This window comes from Lolium rigidum, chromosome 3, assembly GCF_022539505.1.
Source record: "Lolium rigidum isolate FL_2022 chromosome 3, APGP_CSIRO_Lrig_0.1, whole genome shotgun sequence".
Lineage (NCBI taxonomy): Eukaryota > Viridiplantae > Streptophyta > Magnoliopsida > Poales > Poaceae > Lolium > Lolium rigidum.
This window is the reverse complement of record NC_061510.1, coordinates 141,464,697-141,488,253: the sequence shown is the minus strand read 5'-3', so window position 1 is coordinate 141,488,253 and position 23,557 is coordinate 141,464,697. Positions and strand designations below refer to the sequence as shown.

At 44.2% G+C, this 23,557-nt stretch overlaps 2 protein-coding genes across 2 annotated transcripts; one reads left to right on the top strand and one right to left on the bottom strand.

The window, feature by feature from the left end:
* Positions 1 to 2,296: 2,296 nt before the first annotated feature.
* Positions 2,297 to 3,950, top strand: LOC124695589. Its single transcript, XM_047228416.1, has one exon. The coding sequence runs from the start codon at positions 2,297 to 2,299 to the stop codon at positions 3,881 to 3,883; it is 1,587 nt and encodes a 528-aa protein (XP_047084372.1). The 3' UTR covers positions 3,884 to 3,950.
* An 11,759-nt stretch (positions 3,951 to 15,709) lies between these two features.
* Positions 15,710 to 23,118, bottom strand: LOC124702412 (fumarate hydratase 1, mitochondrial-like). Its single transcript, XM_047234553.1, has 17 exons — positions 22,955 to 23,118; positions 22,685 to 22,802; positions 21,443 to 21,592; positions 21,034 to 21,144; positions 20,867 to 20,950; positions 20,011 to 20,109; positions 19,864 to 19,914; positions 19,736 to 19,785; positions 18,739 to 18,820; positions 18,138 to 18,232; positions 17,981 to 18,047; positions 17,835 to 17,885; positions 17,056 to 17,151; positions 16,764 to 16,862; positions 16,644 to 16,673; positions 16,487 to 16,552; positions 15,710 to 16,141 (listed from the first exon to the last, which is right to left on the bottom strand). The coding sequence occupies exons 1-17, from the start codon at positions 23,101 to 23,103 to the stop codon at positions 16,055 to 16,057; spliced, it is 1,485 nt and encodes a 494-aa protein (XP_047090509.1). The 5' UTR covers positions 23,104 to 23,118; the 3' UTR covers positions 15,710 to 16,054.
* Between the last annotated feature and the right edge of the window lie 439 nt (positions 23,119 to 23,557).

The window sequence follows — 23,557 nt, the reverse complement described above, 5'->3', positions numbered from 1 at the left end:
GACCGTCATATATGTGGGCAAAACATGGGTTTAGGCTGCGGCCTGGAAAAAGCCGTCGATGCGGGGTCTGGCCTGGCCCAAAAAACGTATGAAGCATCCATATCGGCCCGAAGTGGCGTTTGCAGGCCGATATGGGGATATGCTAGAAATATAGAGCATCTCTAGCAGATCCCCCAAACCGCAAACCCCATATCCGCCTATCCAGGTCACCCCAAACACGTTTTGGGGGTCGAAAACGGACGCACAGTCCAGATGCACCGGGAATATGCTGTTATGCGGGCCACGTTTGGCGCATCTGGACTGCGCGGCTGTTTTTCGGACCGCAAACAAAACCGGATACACAGGGTTTTGCAAAATAACACAATCTAAATTATTACACAAATTGATAGGATAAATACAACAATAATCCAAGTTATTACACGAATGTTTACTGTCATACATTACAAACAATACAAACTGGAACAAATGTTTTCGAACAATATGAATCAAATGGTACAACCACAAATGGTACAACCACAAATGAAGCAAACAACAAATTGGAACACAAATAAATCCTAGTTGCCGTGCCTTTGCCAATGGTGGCGAACAAGATCTTCCTGGAGCTGTGTTGCATCCTTGTCATTCTCAATCTGACGGTATGTTTCAAGGAATGCTTGCACGGTATCTGGATTTCTTGCAGGTTTGATTCGAGTGCCAACATTATCAAAGAAAAAGTATAAGTTCAAACCCCTTTCATTCTTAATAATCATATTATGTAGAATGACGCAGGTGGTCATGATGTCCTTGAGTGTGTCCATATCCCAAAATTGGGCAGGTCCTCGGACTATTGCAAATCTAGCTTGCAAAACACCAAAAGCTCGTTCTATATCTTTCCGAGCTGCCTCTTATTTTTTTGCAAACTCAATTTCAGCTATGTTCCCTGGCTCTCGGATGATTTTCACAAATGTGGGTCCAATCCAGGTATATAATGTCGGCAAGGTAGTACCCCATTGTGTACTTCCTCCCATTGACGGTGTTGTTGCAAGCCGGGGCATCACCTTTAGCAAGCCGGCCAAGAAGATGGGATCTATGCAAGACATTGATACCGTAGAGTGAACCGGGCAAACCAAAAAAATTCTGCTAAATCTAAAGATATTGCGATGCAACGGCCTCAAGAACGATTGTTGGGTCACCGCTCCGGACACAATACAAATCTTGCCAAGCTTTTGGATAATTTTTTTATGTCCAATGCATAGAATCTATGCTTCCTAGCATGCCCGGCCACCCCCGTTGTTCGTTCTCCGTCATTAGTCCACCGGAATGCCGTATGCAAACGTGCGCATGACGGCGGATATTTTCTGGTGCACACTAAACACCAAGAGCCTGGCGGCATTCCTTTTGCGCTTGAAGTAGGGCGTGTTGTTCTCACACATTGCGACGATTTTGTTGAACAAAGATCAACAAAATCGTCGCATTCGGTACCGGCGGTGAAAAAGATGGGGTGGGTATGTCGGTACCTCAGCGAAATAGTCGCGCATGAGCAAGGTGTGGCCGAGGGCGCGGTTCCGCAGGATGCACAGCCACCCCATGGTCGAGCCCTTCCGCCTATTCGACCGCACGTCTGTGGCCGCCGCCGCGAGTATCACCGTCGTCTGCTCGAGGTCGTCGTGGAGCAGCTCCTCCAAGTCCGAGTCGTCGGAGGAGGACGAATCCTCCAACAAAAACAACGCGCACGGGTTCATCTGCAAAGGCGCGACAACCGCGGCAGACCATTAGAGCTACGGCGGCAGATTCGCGGCTGGGACGAGCTTGGGAAAAAGCTTACCGACGAGGCGTGCACGCGTGCTTGTACTAGTCGGAATCGGAAGGGCAGGGCAGGGGAGGCCGAGATCTGTGGCGACGCGCAGGTGCGGTTGCCGGGAGGAAGAGGGGAAGGGGAGAGATGAAACTTCCTTCACGCCAAGGGGCGGAAATGGATGGAGGCCGGCCTCGCACAGCCCCTCCGACCCGGGAACTTGGGGGTCGTGCGACACGAATCGGGGCGATCCGAATTTTTTAAAATGGGGGTCCGATGCGGGATCTAAACGACGTGTTTTTTTGCTCTCCGAGCCGGAAATCGGCGGTTATTATGCGATCCCATCACACCTCCTCGCCGCGTACCCAGACCCTTTCGGATTGTTGCTGTTTCTACTCCGATTCAAAGTCGTTGATATACACAAAACTCCCGAATCCGGAGAGGTTTCGATTTAATCGCAAGCGCGGTAGCGAGCCAAACGGATGGATATACTCGCTTCTCGATTCATCGCGCAATTCAGTCATGGCCAGGAGAGGGACCAGTCGATTATTGCACCTGGCGGATCGCCGTCGGCGGCCACCACCTCTGCTGATCGCTGCTCGGAGCTGCAAGGATCTGCTCACGCGCCGGCGGGGTGAAGACCGGATCAGCGCCCTCCCGGACGATCTCCTCCTCATCATCCTGCGCCGCCTCGACACCCGCGCGGCGCTCGGCACGGGCTCGCTCTCGAGGCGCTGGGCCCACCTACCCCGCGAGCTCCCGGCCCTGGACCTGAGGGTCAGCGACATACTCCCGCCGCCGTACCAGCGGCTGGTCCTCTTCCAGCGCGACATGTACAGTAAGGGAACTGATGTACAGTACAGGATCGGCGCCATGACCAGGGAGCTCATGCCGAACATAAGGAGGTACGAGCGCCGCGCCATGCGCGCCTTGACCAGATATGTCAAGATTGTTTTGGAGGCTGATGCCCTACGAGCTCGCCGGAAGTTGAGTAAGCTGAAGCTCGAGTTTTTCATCACCCCCCACACGGCACGCATCAACCAGTTAATCGCCAAGGCCATCGATGTTTGGGTGGTCAATGATCTGGAGGCCGTGGCTAAGCCATTCCATTGGCAACGGCACGTCCATGAGTTCCCCAGCCATGGTTTGTGCAAGGATCCCCGCGGCTCATGCTTGCAAAGGCTCAAGCTTGGTGGATGTGTGCTCCCGCCGTTGCATGGATTCAACGCCCTTACTATGCTAGTCCTTCAAGATATACCAGAATCTCCAGCGGCAGCCTACGAGGCGGTCTTCACTTCGTGCACCAAGCTACAGGTGCTGCATCTCAACTCCTGCCACTGCAGCGGCGACATGGTCGTGGTGGACGCTCCTAGCTCGGAGATCAGGGAGCTCGTGGTGAGCAAATGCAGATTCCGATCCATGTGGCTGAGGGCCCTTCCCAGTCTCGAGAGCCTAGCCTCACTGGACACTCGAGTGCTCTTTGAGTCCGCTTCCTTTCCCTGCCTCAGGCACTGGAACATCAGCCGTAAGATTGGGATCGCACTGGAGGGATTTCGCCAATTCCTTGCTCAGTACCTAGAGCTCGACTTGTTTCTTGGCTGCACCCCAGGCATAACTAATCTGATTGTCCGGTTCACTGGACCTGACAGATGGATCGTGCCATCAACCTCGCCATCCTGCTTGCTGCCTAACCTGAGGAAGCTACTGGTTGCAGAGTTGCCTTCATCTTGGGATGTCTCGTGGCCCCGTCTCCTCCTCGAGACTGCGCCTTCTCTAGAGACCCTTCACATCCACATAGCCCCTTGTTCAGAGAAGCCCGGTGACGAGATACCCTGGGAACCCACAATGCTTCGGCACCATCACCTCAAGGAATTTGTCATGGCTGGTTTTGATGCAGCCGAGAGGCAGATCTACCTTGTTAAGTTCGTCATGGGTATATGCACAGCATTGCGCCATATCATTATGTTGAAGAATGCTCATGCTGAGGAAAAGGGGCTCTGGGACTGGGAGATGGTTACGCAGCAACACTCGTGGACCGACGAGGAAAAGGACAGCACACTCAAGCAGATCATGGACTCGTCCTCCTCAACTGAACTGATTTTTGGCTGATCCTATCACCTCATATTTATGCATGCCTCGCAGGCTTGTAAGCCTCTACTTAACACTTTAGATCTCGTTTGGCACAAATAGTTTCATTTTTCAACTGGAAATTCCAAGCTGAAAAATCATGTTTTGCTGCCGTAGTAATTTATAAATGAAATGATTTACAGAAAAATGACAGGGTTAAGATATAAGGTGTATATTTTTCTGCCATGAAAATTAAAGAATGCGCATATAGAAAAAATTACACTAGACTTAGACGGAAGTACCAAAATGGACAATGGACGTGAGAAAAATAGAGGAGTTTGTATAAACTAAGAACAGGTAATTAAATCCTTAAAAATGTTGTTCAAACCAGTGGTGCAACGCAATACACTCCATATTTTAGAATTTCCTCAAAAAATCATACCCTTATATCTGGAAACGGAGGTAGTATTAAATACGTCTTGGCCGGTGATGGTGAGCCTGGTGGAAACTCGCAGATGTAAGCATCATTTGTACTAGAGACTTAGAGAGATGCCTACTAGGCACATCTCATGTACAAATAAGCATCGGAGCTTAATAAAATGCATGTTTTATTTTCCTAAGCACCCCTCTAAGCCACTCCCATTGTACATGGCTATGGAGCACCCGGTGTTCCACTAACCGACGTGAACATCTTGCTCGGGCCCACATGTATCTCTGCTTTATTCTATTGGTATTCTAAATGTATTTCTACAGGGGCGGGGCTTAGTTGAAACAAAACCAGGCTATGTCCGTCCATTCCAAGAGATTTATGCCTATAAATTTGTAAAATTTAGCCAGTTATTTTAGTTCTCTTCAGCCTATTGGCCTGCCTAGGTTTTCTTGTCAGGCCCCGCTGTTGTTTCCACGTATAGCTAGACATGGGCTCTAGAAATCTCTGGCCGAGCCGGTCCCATAATTGCATCATGTTGTTCTTCCCGATCCCTTTTCTCCTCCATTAAATCCGTCAACTGAGCTAGCTTGTCTTCTGATTTGTCGAGTTCGTGAGCAGTCATGTGGACAAGTCTTGGGCAGAAACGAGGAGCCATGTCGTAGTGGGGGTCCTGAGGAGGAGGCATGGCTCCTGTGGTTCATGGTCGCGCTCTGACATGTATCGGTGAGATCAGGGGCGAAGCTCCCCTTAGGGCAAGGCAGGTTAGCCGCCTTACATTGATTTCAAGCGAATGCATTTATATGCATGTGTTTTTTCCTGAACAATTTGCATGGTCAGACTTGGTATGAAAAAGGTATGCTTGTTTTAATGAACACTTCGCAAAATCGACTTCGAACCGAGAACATGAACTAGGTATAAAAAAATATAGACTCATTTCTAGGGTTAACGTGAATAAGCTTGCTTAACTTGTAGAGATTTATCATGAATCTTATTGTATACAAGATAACATTGAAATTTTTGTTATTCATACACGGAGAATTGGCGGTTTTAAATATGAAGGAGGCGAGCTCGAAGTGAGCGGCCCGCGCTATGCCGAGTCCTATTTATCTCCGGGAAGAGGTCGCTCCAACATTTACACAGCCAGGCGCGTGGGAAACCCACACGCCGCTGCGTGGGAAAGTGGAAGCGTCGACGACAGGACATCGTCCCTGCCGCCTGACGAGGAATCAGCGCCGCCATAATGAAATAAACCGGCCCGCATGGGTCTTTATTAATTTTGACCAGCTGGTGTGCCTCTCACAGAGTCACAGGGCTGGTCCAAATGACGGGTTCAGTGTGGCATGACTCGTGTCCGGCAGGCCCAGGTCATTCCTATGGAAAACGCTTTCCATCAGCCCACCGATGGATCTCAGAAAATCGGTTGTTCCTTCCTAGCGACCTGCACATGAATGGGTCCCACCTTGCCTTATCCTATCGCTAGCTACAGAAATCTTTTTTCATCCTCAGAAACAGCACAGCACATCGCCGCCCCTGCTCTTTCCCCGGTGATCTCGCCGCCAAAGCTCCTCCCCCGGCGATCTCGCCGCCAAGCTCCTCCCCCGGCGAGCGCGCCGCCCAGCTCCTCCCCGACGAGCTCGCCGCCCCTGCTCCTTTTCCCGGCGAGCGCGTCGCCCCATCTCCTTCCCGTCGAGCACACCTTTTGCTCCCCATCCAGCTGCGCCCCCTCCTCCGGCGAGCTCGCTCTCTGCCTCCAACCGCTTGACTACAGCGAGCGTGACGCCTCGGGGATCTCGCCGCCCAAGCTCCTCCCCCGGCGAGCGCGCCGCCCAGCTCCTCACCGACGAGCTCGCCGCCCCATCTCCTTCCCTTCGAGCACACCTTTTGCTCCCCATCCAGCTGCGCCCCCACCTCCGGCGAGCTCGCTCTCTGCCTCCAACCGCTTGACTACGGCGAGCGTGACGCCCCTACTCCTCCCGGCGGGTGCTCCTTTGCTCCTCATCTATCTGCGCCCCCACCTCCGGCGAGCGCTCTCGGCGCCTCCAACTGCTTGGATACGGCACCACCCTGACCCCCAAGTACCGTTGCTGGACATCGGTGCCGTCGTCGGCGTTGGAGTACCGGCAGAGATGGTCAAGGAGGTTGGAACGGTAATATTTTGTTGGTTTTAATGTTAATTGTTGTTGTAAATATATTGATGGTTAGTTGTAAAGATATTTTTGAAATAGGAATTATTTTTTTGTTAAAATAATTTGTTGTTTTTGTTGTTAATTAATATTGTAAATATGTTGCTGATTTATTGTAAAGATATTTTTGGCATGAAGCTATGTTATTGTAAACACCTAAATAAAAAAATGTTGATTTTGTTGTTAATTTCTTGTTGTAAATATATTGGATATTTATTGTAAAGATATTTTGGCGCAAAAAATTATTAGTGCTAAATTGTTGTTTTTTGTAAAATCATTTTTTAAATATTTTTGTAAATACTCAATTTTTGTTATTTTTGTTGATAATTATTATTGTAAATGGTTTACTCATTTGTTGTACAACAACAATAACAAAGCCTTTATTGTCCTAAAAAAAATTGTTGTTAGCTATTGTTGTAAACACCACACCCTGATAACTTTTTGTTGTAAACAGCTAAGCTAGATTACTTTTGTTGTACCCTGATTACTTTTTTTGTTGCAAATACTCATAGCTAGTCTTGTGGCAGGAGGAATCAAAGCAGGACAAAGGCCAAGCCGCATGCGCGCATGGGACACCTACAGGCTATAGCTGGCATGCGCGGCGCGGGACGCGAAGACGCACGTTACGCGCCGGACTGCTCGCAGATGACGCATCATACAGCAGCAGAGCGGGGCCCACGACCGATTTTCGCCCCTAGCGTTCGCCATTCCCGATGGGTTGGGGACAACATGGAAACGCCGGACAGAATATTAAGCCACGCCCAACGCAAAACTCGTGTAGGGACGGTCACTAGTCGATGAATTTTATCCGGCGCGTCAAAAATCTTTTGGAGGTCCCTTTGAATCACACAGACGGGTCATTGGAGCTGCTTCCGACAGGACCTAATCTCATGGTGGCGTCGCGTTGTAATCTCGGGTGTTGACTTTTCTTGGTATTGAAAAAAATTATCCTTTTATCAGTACACCAAGACGTAAAGCTTTTGCATTTTCTCGAAATAAGTTAGGCAGATGTTGGTGTTCTAATATCGTGTACACATACACATTCTAAGTAACAATATTATCTCAAAAAAAAGTAACAATATTACATGAACACGCTTACAGCTATACTTTTTCGATGAGAACTAACCTGAGGTTGGGTGGTTAGAAGGGTGGTCGTACCCCAGCTCACGAGAGTTCAAACCTCAGGTTTGACATCTGTGTGTCTCATAAAGACGGAATATTCATTTAGTGGGAGACGATGTTACCGTCGACAGCGAGGCGCCTGTGGTGACTTCGTCAATTTCAAGATCCAATCCGCCGGCTCAGTCTTTCGGAGATGCTTATAGGGATAGGGTGAGTGTATGCGCGTGTATGCGAGCGTCTGCGTTTGTACTGTGTTTCTAAAAAAACTATAATTTTTCGATAAAGAGAATATATTAATATCGAGAGATGCCAATTACACTCACTCTCTATAACAACGCAATAACCTAACAGCGGTACGGATGCATAGAGCCAAAAATAGAAAAATAAACTAGAAAATAAAAGTCCCATTGTGATATTCTAGCCTTAGTAGCAACAATACAACCACCACCAAGATAACACCTGAACTCCAGACTTTCTAAAAGCGACGCCTCCAGGGAACATTCCACAAGCGTCATCGTCGCTAGATCGAAGATCTTAGGTTTTCACCCTGAAGATAGTCCCCGCTCTCAAAACAATGTCATCAATAAAGTCATTGCCAGACACAATCAATTAAGGCTATACCTTAGATTTTTACCCTGAAAGGTAAGACTCTAAATTTCACAGTGTTGTCGCCTCCACTTGCATACACCAAGAAAACTCCTCAACAGTGCAAAGACTGAAATCTACATTGCTAGTCCTTCAATCCGGCCATCATGATATTCTCCGCCTCTAACTTCACCATGGACTAAAATGTCATCTGATGGAAACACAGAACAGAGCTTCGCGTCTCTCCCTCCAGAACCAAATGGTCGGAATAAAAAGCAATTGGAGCGCACGACCGATACCTCCTGATCCAGCAAACTCCAGGCATAAGGTGCACTGTTACATTCGCAGACAGAGCCTTCTGAAACTCAGCACTCCGGCTAGATCAAGAAGGACACGCCTTAGGTAGGTCTTCATCTTCGCACAAGAGAAACCCTAGAAAACCCACCTTTATTCAAAAGCCGCGCCAAAAGCCCCCACGCCATCGCTTGACGACAGAGGAGAAGACAAAGTGCCGGGACCGAGGAATAGCCAACTTGCTCGGCTGGCAAGCGCGTGACATGGGATCCAGCAAGCCAGGCAGCCGAATCAGACCCAGATCGGCCCAAATCGGCCCATATCCCCGAGCCGCCGTTGCCCACCGGAACCACCGCAGCCGCCGTCGGCCACCACCGGCCGCCTCATCCGTACGCGCCTCCCACCGTGCCTCCCACTGAATCCCTCTGCTGTAGAATGCCAAAACCCGCCGTCACCTCGCCCACCACCCTGATGCGAAGTCGAATGCGCCCTCTCATGCCCTCCGTCTTTGGCGGGACGGGCGCTGCCACCGCCGCCGGCGAGGGCAGCGGCCAGGCGAGGCCGGAGAGCAGCTGGCTAGAGGCGGCGGCGGAGGTCCTCCGGGATCGCTCGGGCGGGGGCGACCCGAGAGGTTATGGAGAGGTTAACCCGAGAGGTTACCTGGATACACACACGGCTAGACTTAAATCAAAATCTACTCCGCTACAAACTAGATGATTACATATGTATTTACATAGCAATCTACAAGATGCACCTTTGACCCTTTTTTTTATCGAAGTAAAAAAGTAGGGAAAATTTGCTACAGGACACCGTTATTTTTGGCATTTACTGAAACACACCGCTCGATTGTGTCTTTGCTTGTGACACATTTGCCAGAACACACCACCAACCCCAAAATGGTAAGTTTTGCACTTTTGCGTGTGATGACTGGCAAATGTGCCACGAAATTATAATGGTACCTGGCAAAGACACAATCGAGCGGTCAGTAAATGCCAAAAAATAACGGTGTCCTGTAGTAAAATTTCCCAAAAAAGTAAACTACTCCCTCCTTTCCCGGAAATTCAATTCCGCTCTCGGGTACGTATTCTCTCTCTACCAAAAAATTATATTTTGAAGTGTTGAAAAATTTTGACAAAAATTTTTACATGTACATCTTCGTAATATATGTGCATTAGTCAAGTTTCACAAAAAGAAATATTGTGTGGTCTATATAAAAAATAAAAAATACTTATCTTGTGAAAAACATTATTTTTTAGTACTGAGTTTTATATTTTTTACACACGTCACATGACAAATCGGTTTAAATTTTTTTAACATTTAAAATATGTGTAAAATGCATTTCAAAATAGAGGGAGCATACTGTCAACACCCGGGTTTTTAAGTCCGGATGCCCTATTATATCATACATCGCAATCCCAGGAAGATTGTTTTTGCGAGACATAATAGTAAGTCGTTCAGAGTCATCATTTATTACAACACATAAGGTCTTACAACAAGGGATCACATGATCCAATATTACACAAATAGATTGTTCAACATCACACATAAGTAGCGGAAGCGTAGTAGTAGTGGACTCTATATTCCACAGGCAACGCTTGACGTTAGAAGACGATCCTAGTTATCGTAGACGTCCTGCTGTCCGTCATCCTGATACTGTTGCTCCTCTTCATAGTCTGGCATTTGAATAGCCAGGGCAAAGCCATGAGTACTTTTAAAGTACTCGCAAACTAATACTATGGTAAAACATATTAAGTGTAGTAAAGGGGTATTAAGCTCTAGGTTTATTTGCATAAAGCCAAGTTTTCTTTTGATAGACATTTACTAAAATCCTCATTATTCAAATAGACTAACTCAAATGGGAACATTAGTGTCATTCCCACACTTCATTTGAGCTTCAAATCAATTCCCAATCACCATCATTATTCCAACATAAATTCTGATAAAGGAAGTAGTATGGCCTTTCCAACCGTCCGTAACCGTGGACACGGCTATTCGAATAGGTTAACACTCTGCAGAGGTTATACTCTTGTGCCACAACTATTGATTTCATCCGTCGAGGATAACCCCGAATCATCGTAACTCAGTACGCGGATCATCAATCATAACCTTTCACTTATATGTCCTAGTATAGGCACCTCTCCCCATGAGCTTGGCCTCCCGGTGAGAACCAACCGTTAACCCGGAACCGCACAGGGCTTGGGTCGTACATTCACCTCATATTCACATCATTTCTCACATACGGAGGCAGCCTCAGCGTAACCCCTATGATGCTTGTTTAGAGGGAACCCATACTAAAATACACAAGTTGCTAGTTAAGCCCTACCCATAATCAGGTATTGTGGGGGTACCTGTATAATTGGAAAGGTATCGCATTCAAAACCATATCAGGTTTATATCAAAAATCACTATCTTCTCTTGGTCCTATTCACCTTCATAGTTATTCCATTGAATGAACCATTATTCTAGGGTTTCCATTTCATACCAACATCACATGTTCCCATCTAGAGTAGTCAATTTTAAATTGATTAGCAATAGCAACTATATGAGGGGTGCTATCTAGCTTTGAGTGGTGTTCATCTAATCCAAGTATGGTTCTATTCTATACAAGTGAATCATAAATCAAAAAGTACTTTGAAATAAATAAGCCAAAGCAAAATTAATTAAAAACATGGGATAGGTAAAACATAAAATTAAAGTGTGATAATGCCTTTGCTCTTGTAGAGCTAAGCCTTTGTATTTAGCAAGGGTTAGCTTGCCTTGAGCTGAGTAGTGATCAAAGTGCTCTTCCTCTTCTTGAGAATAGGCCTCCTCCTCTTGATAATCCTCGTTACTAGCGTCTATATACGAATACGAGGTATAAATACTAAACCAAACTTACTTGCTAAACTAGAAACACTCAAGAAGTTCACACTCTAGTCCTATCATCAATCAAACATGGCATGGTGATTTATTTGAGGAATTCTTATTTAGGAGAAAATAATTTCCTCTCATTATTTCTATTTCTTAAGTTTTGATATGTAGATCCTTAGAGACAATTCATTTCTTCTCTTTACTTCCTATAAGATTTAATCTCTTCATATAATAATCAGGTATGAAATATAGGTTGACCTAAGTCAACATTTCATATCTATTATATGTGAGTATAATTTAATTAAGGTGCTACACTACACATATTATCATACTATTATTTTAAATGCATTAAAATCTCTAAGTAATAATTATCAGGGGTTCATTAGCCTAAGTCATTCCCCCTGGTTATATTACTTAGGATCAAGATTTAAATGAGAGGGTAGCTCTCATACTATTTATTAAATTTGAATTCCAAGTTGAATTGTTCTAGAATTTACTACATAACTATCTTATTTGATCTAGTCCATGATCATACAAATAACATGGCTATATTACTGCATAATCAATTAGAGGACATCATTTGTGATTTATTAGAATTGGAATCAACTTAAAATCATTTATAGATTATTCTTTATAATTATTTAAAGTTAGAAAAGGCCCTGCCTTGTTATTTTTGTCATTTAAAATTTAATACGAATTTGGACATGAGGCCAGTGGCATTAGTTAGATAATTTCATGGGCTTTCCAATGATATAAAGTTTGCTAGATTTGGTTTGGCAGATTTCAAACTATTCAAATTTTACTAAACCATCTCGCAGCACAAATCAAATTAAGTTTAAACATTTGTTTGAATCTTGGGCTTGGGCGGGAAACGCTACTGGGCCGAAACTAAAATTCCAAACACTGCGCAGCCCAGCAAGCCGCGGGTGCGAGTGGGCTGCCTGACGAGGTGGGGTCCACCTGTCGGCTGCTCTTAACGCGCGAAGCGGTACGAGCGAGGAGGAGCGTCAGATCAGATCAGCGATCAACGGCTCACGACGCTCGTCGTCTCCGGCGAGATTCCGACGAGGCCGCGGCGTCGCAGGGGGTCGGAGCGCTACCGGAGTTCCCGCGGGGTTCTATCGGTGACGAGGCGACGTTGTCGAGGGTGCCGAGCCGCCCGGTAGCGGTGGCGTCGCTCGGGGTGGCGCCAATCGTCGACGGTGAGCCGAGTTCCCCGGCGGCTCCGATCTTGAAATTGCGGCGTCTCCGGCAGCAATCGAACGAACTATGGTGGTGAGGATGATCGGTGGTGAGAGGGGAGTCGAGTGGTGTGAAGATAGCGTCCGGGAGGGCCTCTATTTATAGCGTCGAGGGATGCCGCGGGGTGCCGGCAGGGGCACGGCCATGGCGCGGCGCTTCTGGCGCTCCAAGGGGCAAGTGAAGGACGGCTAGGGCTAGGCGGTGTCCTGGCGATGCTCAACTTGCATTGGCGCAGAGAAAAGGGCGAGAGGATGGCTCGGGCGCGTGTGATGAGTGCCGCAGTACCCGCGGTACTTCACCGGCGAGGACGACGGTGACAAGGCCCTGGGTGGTGCTTGAGCATGTCTAGTGCGTAGGGTGCTTGGAGTGGATGCTCGACGCCAGGGTAGGGATGCAGGGCAAGGACGATCACGCTCGAGTGCTTGGCGTCCTGGCGCGCTCCAGAGCGCGCTCACCGCGGCATGGGCGCGTACTGGCATGGTTTTGGACACGGCCGTTCTGGCCAATGCCAAGCCTTGGCGTTGCTGGGGCGTGTACCGTTCGATTCCTTGTGCTGTGTAGATGCTCCAGGACAAGGGCACGGGTTAAAACGAGGGCTGGAGGTGGAGATGCCAAAGGTGGCCGGCTTGGTGTAGTTTTGCATTTTTTTGTGTTTCTCCTCGACTTTAATCAACCATGCAAGTACTGGGCTAGAGGCAGGGGGTGTAGAACTAGCTAATGATCACCAATGTAAAGGGGTTTAGGGAAGAAACCAGTGGACAAAGGTGTGTAACACAATTCTGATCTTATGCCTGCCAAGTGTTCGACACAATGCCCGCAAGAGAAAAATATTTAAATTTCGAAATTCTTTTTGGTGAATCTCAAAGATATAAATAATGTGAGGTATTGGTGGTGGTGGCACTCAATTTGGAAAAGATTTGCAACTTTTCAAATTTGAGATGATCTTGTTTTTATTCTCAGATCCCATTTTGGCAATTTAATTCTGGTCAACCTAGTCAACTTTAGGGAGGGTGGTCAACATGAAAAGTATTCACCTTGACATGGTCTTGGATGACATGGCTTTGGTTGACAAACTTTAGTTTAGGTTTTGAGAAATACAGGGGTGTGAAGTGGTGAAGAAAATATTTTTGGCTCAAGTGACCATTATCATATGTAAGATGAATTCTTGATTTCTCTTGATTTGATTCATGATCCAATGATGCATTTGTGTTAGTTTATCATATTGACGCATTTTAGAAGCAAGGGAGCAAGCAATTATGGCCTTGGTGATGATTTTGCATTTTGGCATATGATGTATGTGAGTGAATATGGGTTTTTCCCATTTTCTTTATTTCTCCTTAATTTAGGGTTTTGTGATCTTGATTAGGGTTCACATATCAATAGATCAACATGCTAACACTCATCATGGCAATTGCACAAAAGAATATTACTTAAATGCATGAATCTATATGTGGCACTATATGCATAGAAAAGTTTTTGTTTATTGTAAATTTTGAGTAATTGAAACTCTCACTTGCTTTATTATTGTTGAAAACTTGGGATGTTACACATACCCTCCTATCCATACTTCTTGTCCCTGAATCGGATGTATTTAGATAATTTGGGGTGTATGTTCACTCGTTTCAGCAACAAATATTATGCGCCAAAGGAGTATATATTTCGAGACAATTTTTTCATGAAAAACTGATTGGCACTTCTTACACGGAAAGTGCTTTTGGCTCCTCAGCTCTAGTGCTCTCGTCATTAAAAAATACAATCTTATAAATTATCGGAAAATCAAAAAATAATTCTGAAGTTTTTCAGTGATACATCTCACAATCATGCAAAATCTCAATCTAAAATTCTTTTTATTTTGTGCTAGATAAAATTAACAAAATCTGATATATTGGAGATTTGAAAATGGCTACTCAAGATTACACTTTTGTCATTTTTGTGTTGCTCGGAATATAAACGATTTAAAATTGATATTTTGCATGTTTGTGGGATACGTCATTCGCTATATGCGGAATCTTTTCAGAATTTTTTGAAACTTAGAAATATGTTTTTTCATTTCTTAAAAAAAACGAGATCACTGGTAGTGGTGCCCGTGTGCACCAAATCTCTGTCCTTAAGGCCATCTCCAACCCCCCCCCCCCTCCCATCCTCCATAGGTGTACGCCGCGGCCAAATACGAGGCCCAAACCGGCCCCCGCATCTGTACCGAAACCTGTCCTAAATTTGTGTTGGGTTTGTGGCAGGGCGAACAACGCGGACTAGGCACGCGGCCACCGATGGCCCACATTTCAGTGGCCGTGAACACACTTTTCCTTGGCCTCGTGCTGGAGCTGCCTTGGCCATCGTCGCCGGCGCGCATGGCCTCAGCGGCCTAGCACATCCTGTCGCGGGCCGTGTATCTCCTACCGTGGTGGGCGAGGCCATCTCCGCTCTATCCCGCTGGAGGCGCTCCGCAGCTGCCTAGACGGCGGCACTGACCGCGTGCGAGCGGGCCGCCTCTTCAGCCTCCAGCGCAGCTGCGAGGGAAGCATGTTGTAGAGCGGCCTCTTCGGCCATCCGCTTCTTCTTCATCTCGTACCACGCCCGCCGTTCTTCCACCATGAACTAGCGACCGCACTCCTCTAAGGCCGCTGACCTGAAAGAGAGCTCAACGATGGGCTCTTCGTGCCCTTTGAGAACGCATTCACGCGCGCTTTAGAAGGACTCAAGGATGACACTCTGCTCCGTCGTGGTAGGGGCGCGAAGAGGGTCTTCATCGGGCGTCGTCCTCCCAGCAAGATAATTGGTGGCGCGGGCAAGACGGAAAGGACGCAACCGTGTCACCCACACGCCAGTTAGCAGCCGCGGCCACCATTAACATTCGCTAAGATTAGGTGCGGGCAGATGGATCCACAAAAATGCGGGGAGCCATTGAAGCCTCTGCCACCTGGCCATTGGAGCCCTCTGCCACCTGCATACGGACCACGGCTTGTTTCGTGTTTACGGTCCGCTGCATCCAGACCAAAACAGACCGAAAAGCAACCCATTTTGCAGGGCCGCCTTACACAGAGTCTTGAATTTATCACATGCTAAACATAGACTAATCTGATTACGTACTTTCCAGAACGTGTACAGTATTTTGGATAACACAGTTATGATGAATACAGCACATGAAGCATAGAAGCAGAATAATAAAAGAATCTAGAACTCTCTTTTTCATTTTTTTTCCTCCAGAGTAATAATGGTAACTAAATTTCACACCATATCACTTATTATATGATCATTTGCCAAGTTGGTAAGTTGGCGTGATGATAATATCAAAGAAAAGGGCACCTATTCCAATTAATCGAACCACATTGCTCCTGTGTTGATAACAGGAAAAGAATGTTCTTCTCCGGCACCGGTAGTGCAAAATTAACTCTCCAGTGGTGCGAGGAACTGAAGATGTGAAATCTAGCTTGCTTTATTTACGGACGAGCTAGTAACCAGGAAGCGGCAACCTGAACACTGCCAGAGAAACATAACAGGATGCTATTAATCAGAAGGGCCAATCATCTTCTCTGGAACAACAAGTTCATGGAATTCTTTTTCCGTCAAAACTCCAAGGCTTAAAGCAGATTCCTGGCAAAAAGGAAAAGATCAAAGAATTATTAATATAATTACGGTGAACAATGGCTATCGTTTAAAGTACATGGCGCCAGCATGCAGTATATTAACATGATGATACATGATTGAATAGCATAAAAACAGGTGATCAAGAGCCCAATAGCAGGTAATGTAATAAGTCTAGATGTCAACGTATTTAGCGTTCTAATCCAAAATACACGATTTTATGCCTTACAGAAACTAGATAATTCTCGCATTCCAGCCAAGACATGAGGTATGTAGTGCACAGATGATCTTAAAACTAATGTGGAGTAAATGCACTACAGGGAACAAAGCAAACAGAACAAATGCAACAATCACCTTCAGTGTTGTTCCTTCCTTGTGAGCTTTCTTAGCAACAGCTGCAGCATTGTCATAGCCAATTTTCTGTACATACATTGGAGAATTAAGCATAAATTCTCACAAGTTTTATAACAAAAATGAAGTTAAGACAATGCAAATAATGCAATTTACTTACAGGGTTCAAGGATGTCACCAACATCAAAGACTGGGCACAAAGGACAGAAATTAATCAACTATAATAGTCTGAATGTAAAATAAGGATAGTGCATCAAAAAAAATTAATCAACATAGTTACCTCATGCAACAATTGTGAAATTCTCTTGTGATTTGCTTCTATTCCCCTGACACAGTTTTTCTCGAAGGACACAGATGCATCGCCTAATAATCTCAATGACTGGCAGAAAAAGGATGGCACATCAATCAGATTATAGCATGGTAGAAATAACAGAAAAATGAGATAATTTGGCAACTCACGTTAACAAGAGGTACACAGATTTATCTTTCACGAGGGTCTAGTGTGATTATTCAAATGAAAGTACAGACATTATTAAAGATATTGTATAATGCATAGAGAATAGAGATCATACTCGAAGCAATCCAGCAGCAATCATTGGTTTATAAACGTTCAGTTCAAAATGCCCATTTGATCCACCAATTGTAACACCAACGTGATTACCCATAACCTGTGATATCACGAATACAAACAAGAGTTTATTACCATATGGCCACGGAGAATTCCTTATACCACCGAATGATTGCCATATATACCCAATACTTCAGCAATAATGATGTAAACAAAAGAGTGATAATACACATGGGGTTCAGAGACAGGTCAAGTCAGGTAGCGTATGCATGGTTTATTTCTGAAGATATTGCATTATAGAACAGAAGCTAGATGGAACATGCCATTGTATTATAGTATCTTTAATCTGTATGTAACTCGTAATTGTTGGCCACCAATCCCTATTTAGATGCTCAGGTTTCTTATTAAACATTTAATTTTAAGCAGCATAAAAGCCATTGTGCAAACAAAGTATAATCTCTCCATTACTTCCTGCAAACACTCAGGAGTACCTATGCCTCAGAAGGTCTTACTGCATACCTAACTAATCCAGCTCGACAGAAAATAAATAAGTTATTAGGAAGAACATAAAAAATATATAATGAGTATAAGATAGAGATTAGTAGAACAGAATAGCATAGTGACCACAGAAACGATTTAATAATTGATGAGAAATAAACGATATTTCAGACAAGCAGCACTTGTTCATCAAAAGCATAGATCAAATTGCATAAAAGCATCTAGACTAAAAACAAATGTAGATTCGATATACTCAAACAAGAAAATAAGGTACAAGTAGCATACCTGAGCACAAACCATGGTCAAAGCCTCACACTGGGTAGGATTAACCTTTCCCTGAAAGAAAGAAGTAGTTACAAATCAATCTAGACAACAAAGCTCGAATTGGTTAACATGTTGAAACAACCAAATGATAGTGATATGGTACTTACAGGCATAATGCTGCTCCCAGGCTCATTTTCTGGTAGGATAAGTTCACCAAGTCCACAACGAGGACCGCTGTGATCATATGGCAAATGTTAAAGTAGGTTCCCAAAATATTAGAAAAATATGATTACAAAAACAAGACAAGAAGATTGGAGTACTGACCTTCCCAGCAAGCGTATGTCATTTGCTACCTTCATAAGAGATGCAGAAACTGTGTTCACGGCACCACTACTCTCAACAAAAGCATCATGTGCTGCCTATTATGGGAAAAAATGAGATTAGCGCATAATTATGAAATACTAGACCAAACAGAACAATCCTAGCCATAAAAGTTGTGTGTCTGTGTGTGGGGTTTTGGGGCAATGTCATATTCAACCAGCACAGTCCTAGCAATAAAACCAGAAAAGGGGAGCATTTGCTACTACAGACAACAAAGCTCAACAGCTAGCATAAATGTAACTTGTAAGTAAATGGTTTCTTAACTGCCCTGGATTAATAACTAGTACTAAGGATCATCAGCAAATCATCTTTTGCTGACAATTGCCATCATTCCATGTTTCTATGTTTTTTATTTAAAAATATACAAAATATACAGTTTCTCTGAAAATATTTGGTGGGATATGAAAGGGCAGTTTCTTCTGCACACTTGGTGGGAACATATGTCCCACATCTCAATTACACAAGTAATTTCAAATGAATTTGCATGGAACCTCACTAACAAACCCTATTGGCGATTTAAGGTTGTGTCGACATAACAACTAACCAAAGCTTCAAACTTGTTCTCTGCTGTCACAAATGGTAGATCTGTTTCCTCGGCCACTGCAGCAGCAATTTTGACATCAAATCTGAAAACGAGATGAAATTTTAAGCATGTATGCACAAAGAACTTGAGAAATGCAAGGAATGAATAACCAACCAAAAACATACAATAGTAAACTTATACTCCCTCCGTCCCATATTAGTTGTCATAGATTCAGACGTATCTATGCACAAAATGTGTCTAGATACATCCAAATCAGCTACAACTAATATGGAACGGAGGGAGTACTACTTATTTTGAACAATCTAAATGAGTTAAGACAGAAATACTTGTCACTTGAGAGCAACTGATATACTCTACTAAACTAACAGTTTGTTTCATCTGGATTGTTATGGTCATAACACCCAGGATAGATGGCTACATGGATACTCTACACAAAGGAGACTAATAGGAAATTATGAAAAGGGGGTAATTAACAAACAACAAGAATAAAAAATAATAATTTAACAATTTACAGAAAGTGTCTTTGACACATGGGCACCAGTGCTCCCTCCAATTTCAGATTTTTAAATTTTTTGAAACCTCACCACTTCTATGTCTCTAAAAATTATGGTGTTAAATATATATATAGATATGTACAGTATAGGTGTATACAAAAAAAGTCCCGTTAAAAAATACATTGTATTTTGGGAAATATAAAAAGACAAATTTGTGATGGTAAATGGTAGTACAATAGTATTAAAATTGTATATCTTTTTGTCAGCAATTTGTTTATTTTGTATTTCTCAAAATTTAAAGTATTTTTTACCGGGACTTTTTTGCGTAGACTCCTCCTATACATATATATCTACATATTTAACGCCCTAATTTTTGGAGAAATAGAAGTGTGAGGTTTTAAAAAATTTAAAAATCTGAAATTAGAGGGAGCACTGGACACTGGTGCCCATGTGCACCAAATCCCTATCCAACAATTTATGCAAAACAAAAGAACTGCAATTACCCTTTCTTGGTGTTCAAGCCAGTGCCAACTGCAGTCCCACCTTGAGCAAGCTGCACACGAGCGAAAATGATCAGCAGATACTCATGTATGCCTAACATTTGAGAAGGGAAAGAACATTAGTGCAGTACCTGATACATCCTTGGTAAGGTACATGCAATTCGATCAATTCCATACTTCACCTGCAAATACAGTACACTACAATCCATAAGCCTCTCTGACAATCTAAATTGCATAGTGATCAATAAGGTGATAATAAATGCTGGGAGAATTCCTACCTGTGTAGCATAACCACTGAATTCTTGCCCAAGAGTCAACGGGGTGGCATCTTGGGTATGCGTACGCCCAATTTTAATGATGTCTTTGAACTCATCAGACTGTACCACAGAGTTGGCAAATTTATCAGATTATATTTACCCATGCTATATGTACAACCAAACCATATGCCATCTAGGTACTGATAATAAACAGAATAACATGTCATCCAAAGACCAAACCAGCATATGGGGTTATGATAAAGTATGGGAAATGGCGAAAACATGTGTTCTGTGGCTCTTAACGCATTCGCGGATAATTTGCAAGCAAGGACATATAAGAGAGCTGATTATAATCATATACCAGCTATTAGCTTATATCCATTAGCATAAAGAAGACTCTCAAATGATATGTGGCCCATGGAAACCAGATTAAAGCCTTATTCATAATTTGAACAAATAAAAGACAGTGGGCCACTACTCAATTAATAGCATAAATATCCAAGGTTGGCCAGACAGATACCTAGATATTTTGAATTTTTAATGCGTTTATCTATGCTGCTAGAAAACAAGCAAAAGAGCTGAGATAAGATTACAGGAAACTTGAATTTCTAATGCATTCATCTAGGCTGCTAGAATACACAGTAAAAGAGCTGAGATAAGATTACAGGAGAATTTGAATTTCTAATGCATCTATCTAGGCTGCTAGAATACGCACTAAAGGACCTGAGATAAGATAACAGGAAACTTTTGAAGGTAACTGTGATTTAGGACACGGGCTTTTACAAACTGTAACCGAGTCAATAGTTGAAAAGCTAGGCAAGGAACGAGACAAGCATGGTAGCTAATATTCTCAAAAAAGGAAATCTAATATTTCAACCTTTGAATGAAGTGACTTATGCAACTGATCCAAACTTGGGATAAACCTTGAATTGATCTCTACAGCTGCTGCTATGTGCATAACCTGGAAACAGCATCAACAAGATTCATACATCTGCAGAAGGAAACAGCGAAATGAATGGATATAAGAAAGTAGAGAACACTTACAGTGGGAAATGTATCATTTGAGGACTGTGACCTGTTCACATGGTCATTAGGGTGTACAAACTTATCACCACGCTTATGCCCAAGTATCTCAGCTGCCCTATTAGCAATTACCTGGAGAAACAGATCATAAATGTTAATGGTGCAAAGTATGAACACCGGCATAAGCTCATAGCATGTTAACATGAGAAATAGCTTAAGGTATTTAACAAGTTTTTGTCTTCAAAACCAACAGATAAAGTACAGAAAGAGGCAACAGGTTTACCTTACCCAACTATTGAGACAGTACAACACTAACTACTCACATTTGGCAGGCATTACGAGCTCATATTTTGGTAAAAACAATAGCTATAGATAATTAAATATTAAATGAATAAACGTTACATGTAAGAAGCATGTGTAGGACTTGAACCTCATTGGCATTCATGTTGCTTTGTGTGCCACTGCCAGTTTGCCAGATCACAAGCGGAAAGTGATCATCCAACTTTCCCTCTGCAACCTCCTCAGCTGCCTGCATTATTGCCTTCCCAATCGTTGGATCCAGGCCATAGTCCATATTCACCTTGAAAATTCAAATCATAAAGTAGTAAGGCTTCCTACAAACCAGGGGCGGCCCAGCTCAAGTCATGGGTATTCAGATGAATACCCATTAATCTTGGTAAAAGATTTTGTATATATATAGTGTATGCATGAGGTATTTAGGGTATTCAGCTAATATTCAGCTCACATGCACAGTATGTGTGCTCCTCAGGCCGAATGGTCTCCTCCGATCTAAACCCAACAACGATTGCCGGTGTCGTTTATGGAAGCACGTGACCCAAGATGTCATGCAGGCTTGTTCAGAACATATTTTAATCCCTTAATCTAATTTTTCCAGTCTCCAAACGACATTTAATGAAAATATAATCTATAAACCTTAACTTGCAAAAGACACGATTATTATGAATACCCAGTGTCGAAATCCTGCGCCCGCCCCTGCTACAAACTACCCAAACAAAATGTTGAATTACTCAGAATCTTGTACCTGCACACGAAATAAGATTTCTAAATATTATCAAGATGGCAGTCTGTTATCTTGTAAAACAAGATGCAATCATTTACCAACATAGCATTCAGTTAGCTTTTGCTGGCAGTAAAAACTGAAAGGAGCACTTCATTGCCATGTACTATATGAAACAAAGTAGTATTAAAGTTGTAATAAAACTAGTCTATCAAATCTCAGCCAGAATGATCTAGCAATTTCAGAATAGGGGCATCCTACTGTCAAATGCTACTAGTTATCGAGATGGCAGTCTGCTATTTTCTAAATGTTATTGAGATGGAAGTCTGCTATTTTCTAAAAACAACATGCTAACATTTACCAACATAGCATTCAGTTAACTTTTGCTGGCAGTAAAACAAGTCTATCAGATCTCAGCCAGAATGGTCTTGTAATTTCGCCCTAATTTCAGAATTGGGATCTCCCACTGTCAAATGCTAGTAGTAGTTACCTAATTGCTTACAGAAAACAAAATTGGGCGTGAAGCTTTTCCTACACGAGGCAGAAATCGCTTTCCAAGCTTGCAGTACTCCGTGAAGACAAGCTATCAATCAAATGCATTTAACCCTCCACCCACCCACGGACACATAGGCATTAGGGCGTTATTGTATATACCTTAGCGGCGCACTTTTTGAGCACGCCAAAGGCGCGGATGATAGGCACGGGCATCCGCTCGCGCTCGCCGCCAATGTCAAAATTCTGCAGCGATCTCTGCGTCTGCGCGCCCCACAGCCTGACAAAAAAAAAAACCACGACAAGCAGCAGCCACAGCCCAGATCAACGACGCCATCCGTAACGCGAACAGATCAGAAGTCAGAACACGGGTACGAATCCCACGGATCGATGAGCGCGAGCCCCTGGGAGATGAAGAGGGCGAGCACGTACTTGTCGTTGGGGACGCGGATGGGGCCGAAGGTGTCGCGCTCCTCGCGGAATCCGGTGGAGATCGGGCGGGTGAGCGCGGGGCGGAGCAGCAGCGCGGCCGCCGACGGCGAGCCGGCCGCGCCCGCGAGGCGGCGCAGCACCATCGCCATCTCGTGGGCTTTTCGCCGAGCGGGGGGAAGCGGCGGCTGGTGAACGGGGTGGGGAAGGCGGGCGGGGCGGGGGTGGTGGAAGGGAGGAATGAGGAGTAGAAGGAGGGATGGAGGGATTTGATGGGCTGATCTCGCACGCGCGTTTTGCATCGGGTGGTGCCGGGTTGTTGCTGATTTGCCTTGGTGGAAAAGTTGGTTCTGATGGTTTTTTTGTTGTTGTTGAATCTTCATTCCTCGAAACTGCTTTCCCAATATTTGCCTGTTCTACGGTTGAAAATTCTTCATCACCAAACTCCAGCTTATATAAATTGCACGAGGACACAATCTATGATTATTGATAGAGGAATTTTACAAAATGGCACACAATTGTTTGGTTTTGACAAATATATGAAACACATTTGTTTGGTTTTGACAAAGTAACACGCACTTGTTTGGTTTTGACAAAACGACACAC

Bases quoted from the DNA above. Each gene is read 5' to 3' on its own strand.
- LOC124695589 (XM_047228416.1), top strand. From the start codon at position 2,297: ATGGCCAGGAGAGGGACCAGTCGATTATTGCACCTGGCGGATCGCCGT.
- LOC124702412 (XM_047234553.1), bottom strand. From the start codon at position 23,103: ATGGCGATGGTGCTGCGCCGCCTCGCGGGCGCGGCCGGCTCGCCGTCG. The intron at 19,786-19,863 runs GTACTGCACTAA...GCTCGTGTGCAG, and splicing joins CCTTACCAAGGATGTATCAG to CTTGCTCAAGGTGGGACTGC. The intron at 18,821-19,735 runs GTAATTGCAGTT...TCTCGTTTTCAG, and splicing joins GGCTTGAACACCAAGAAAGG to ATTTGATGTCAAAATTGCTG.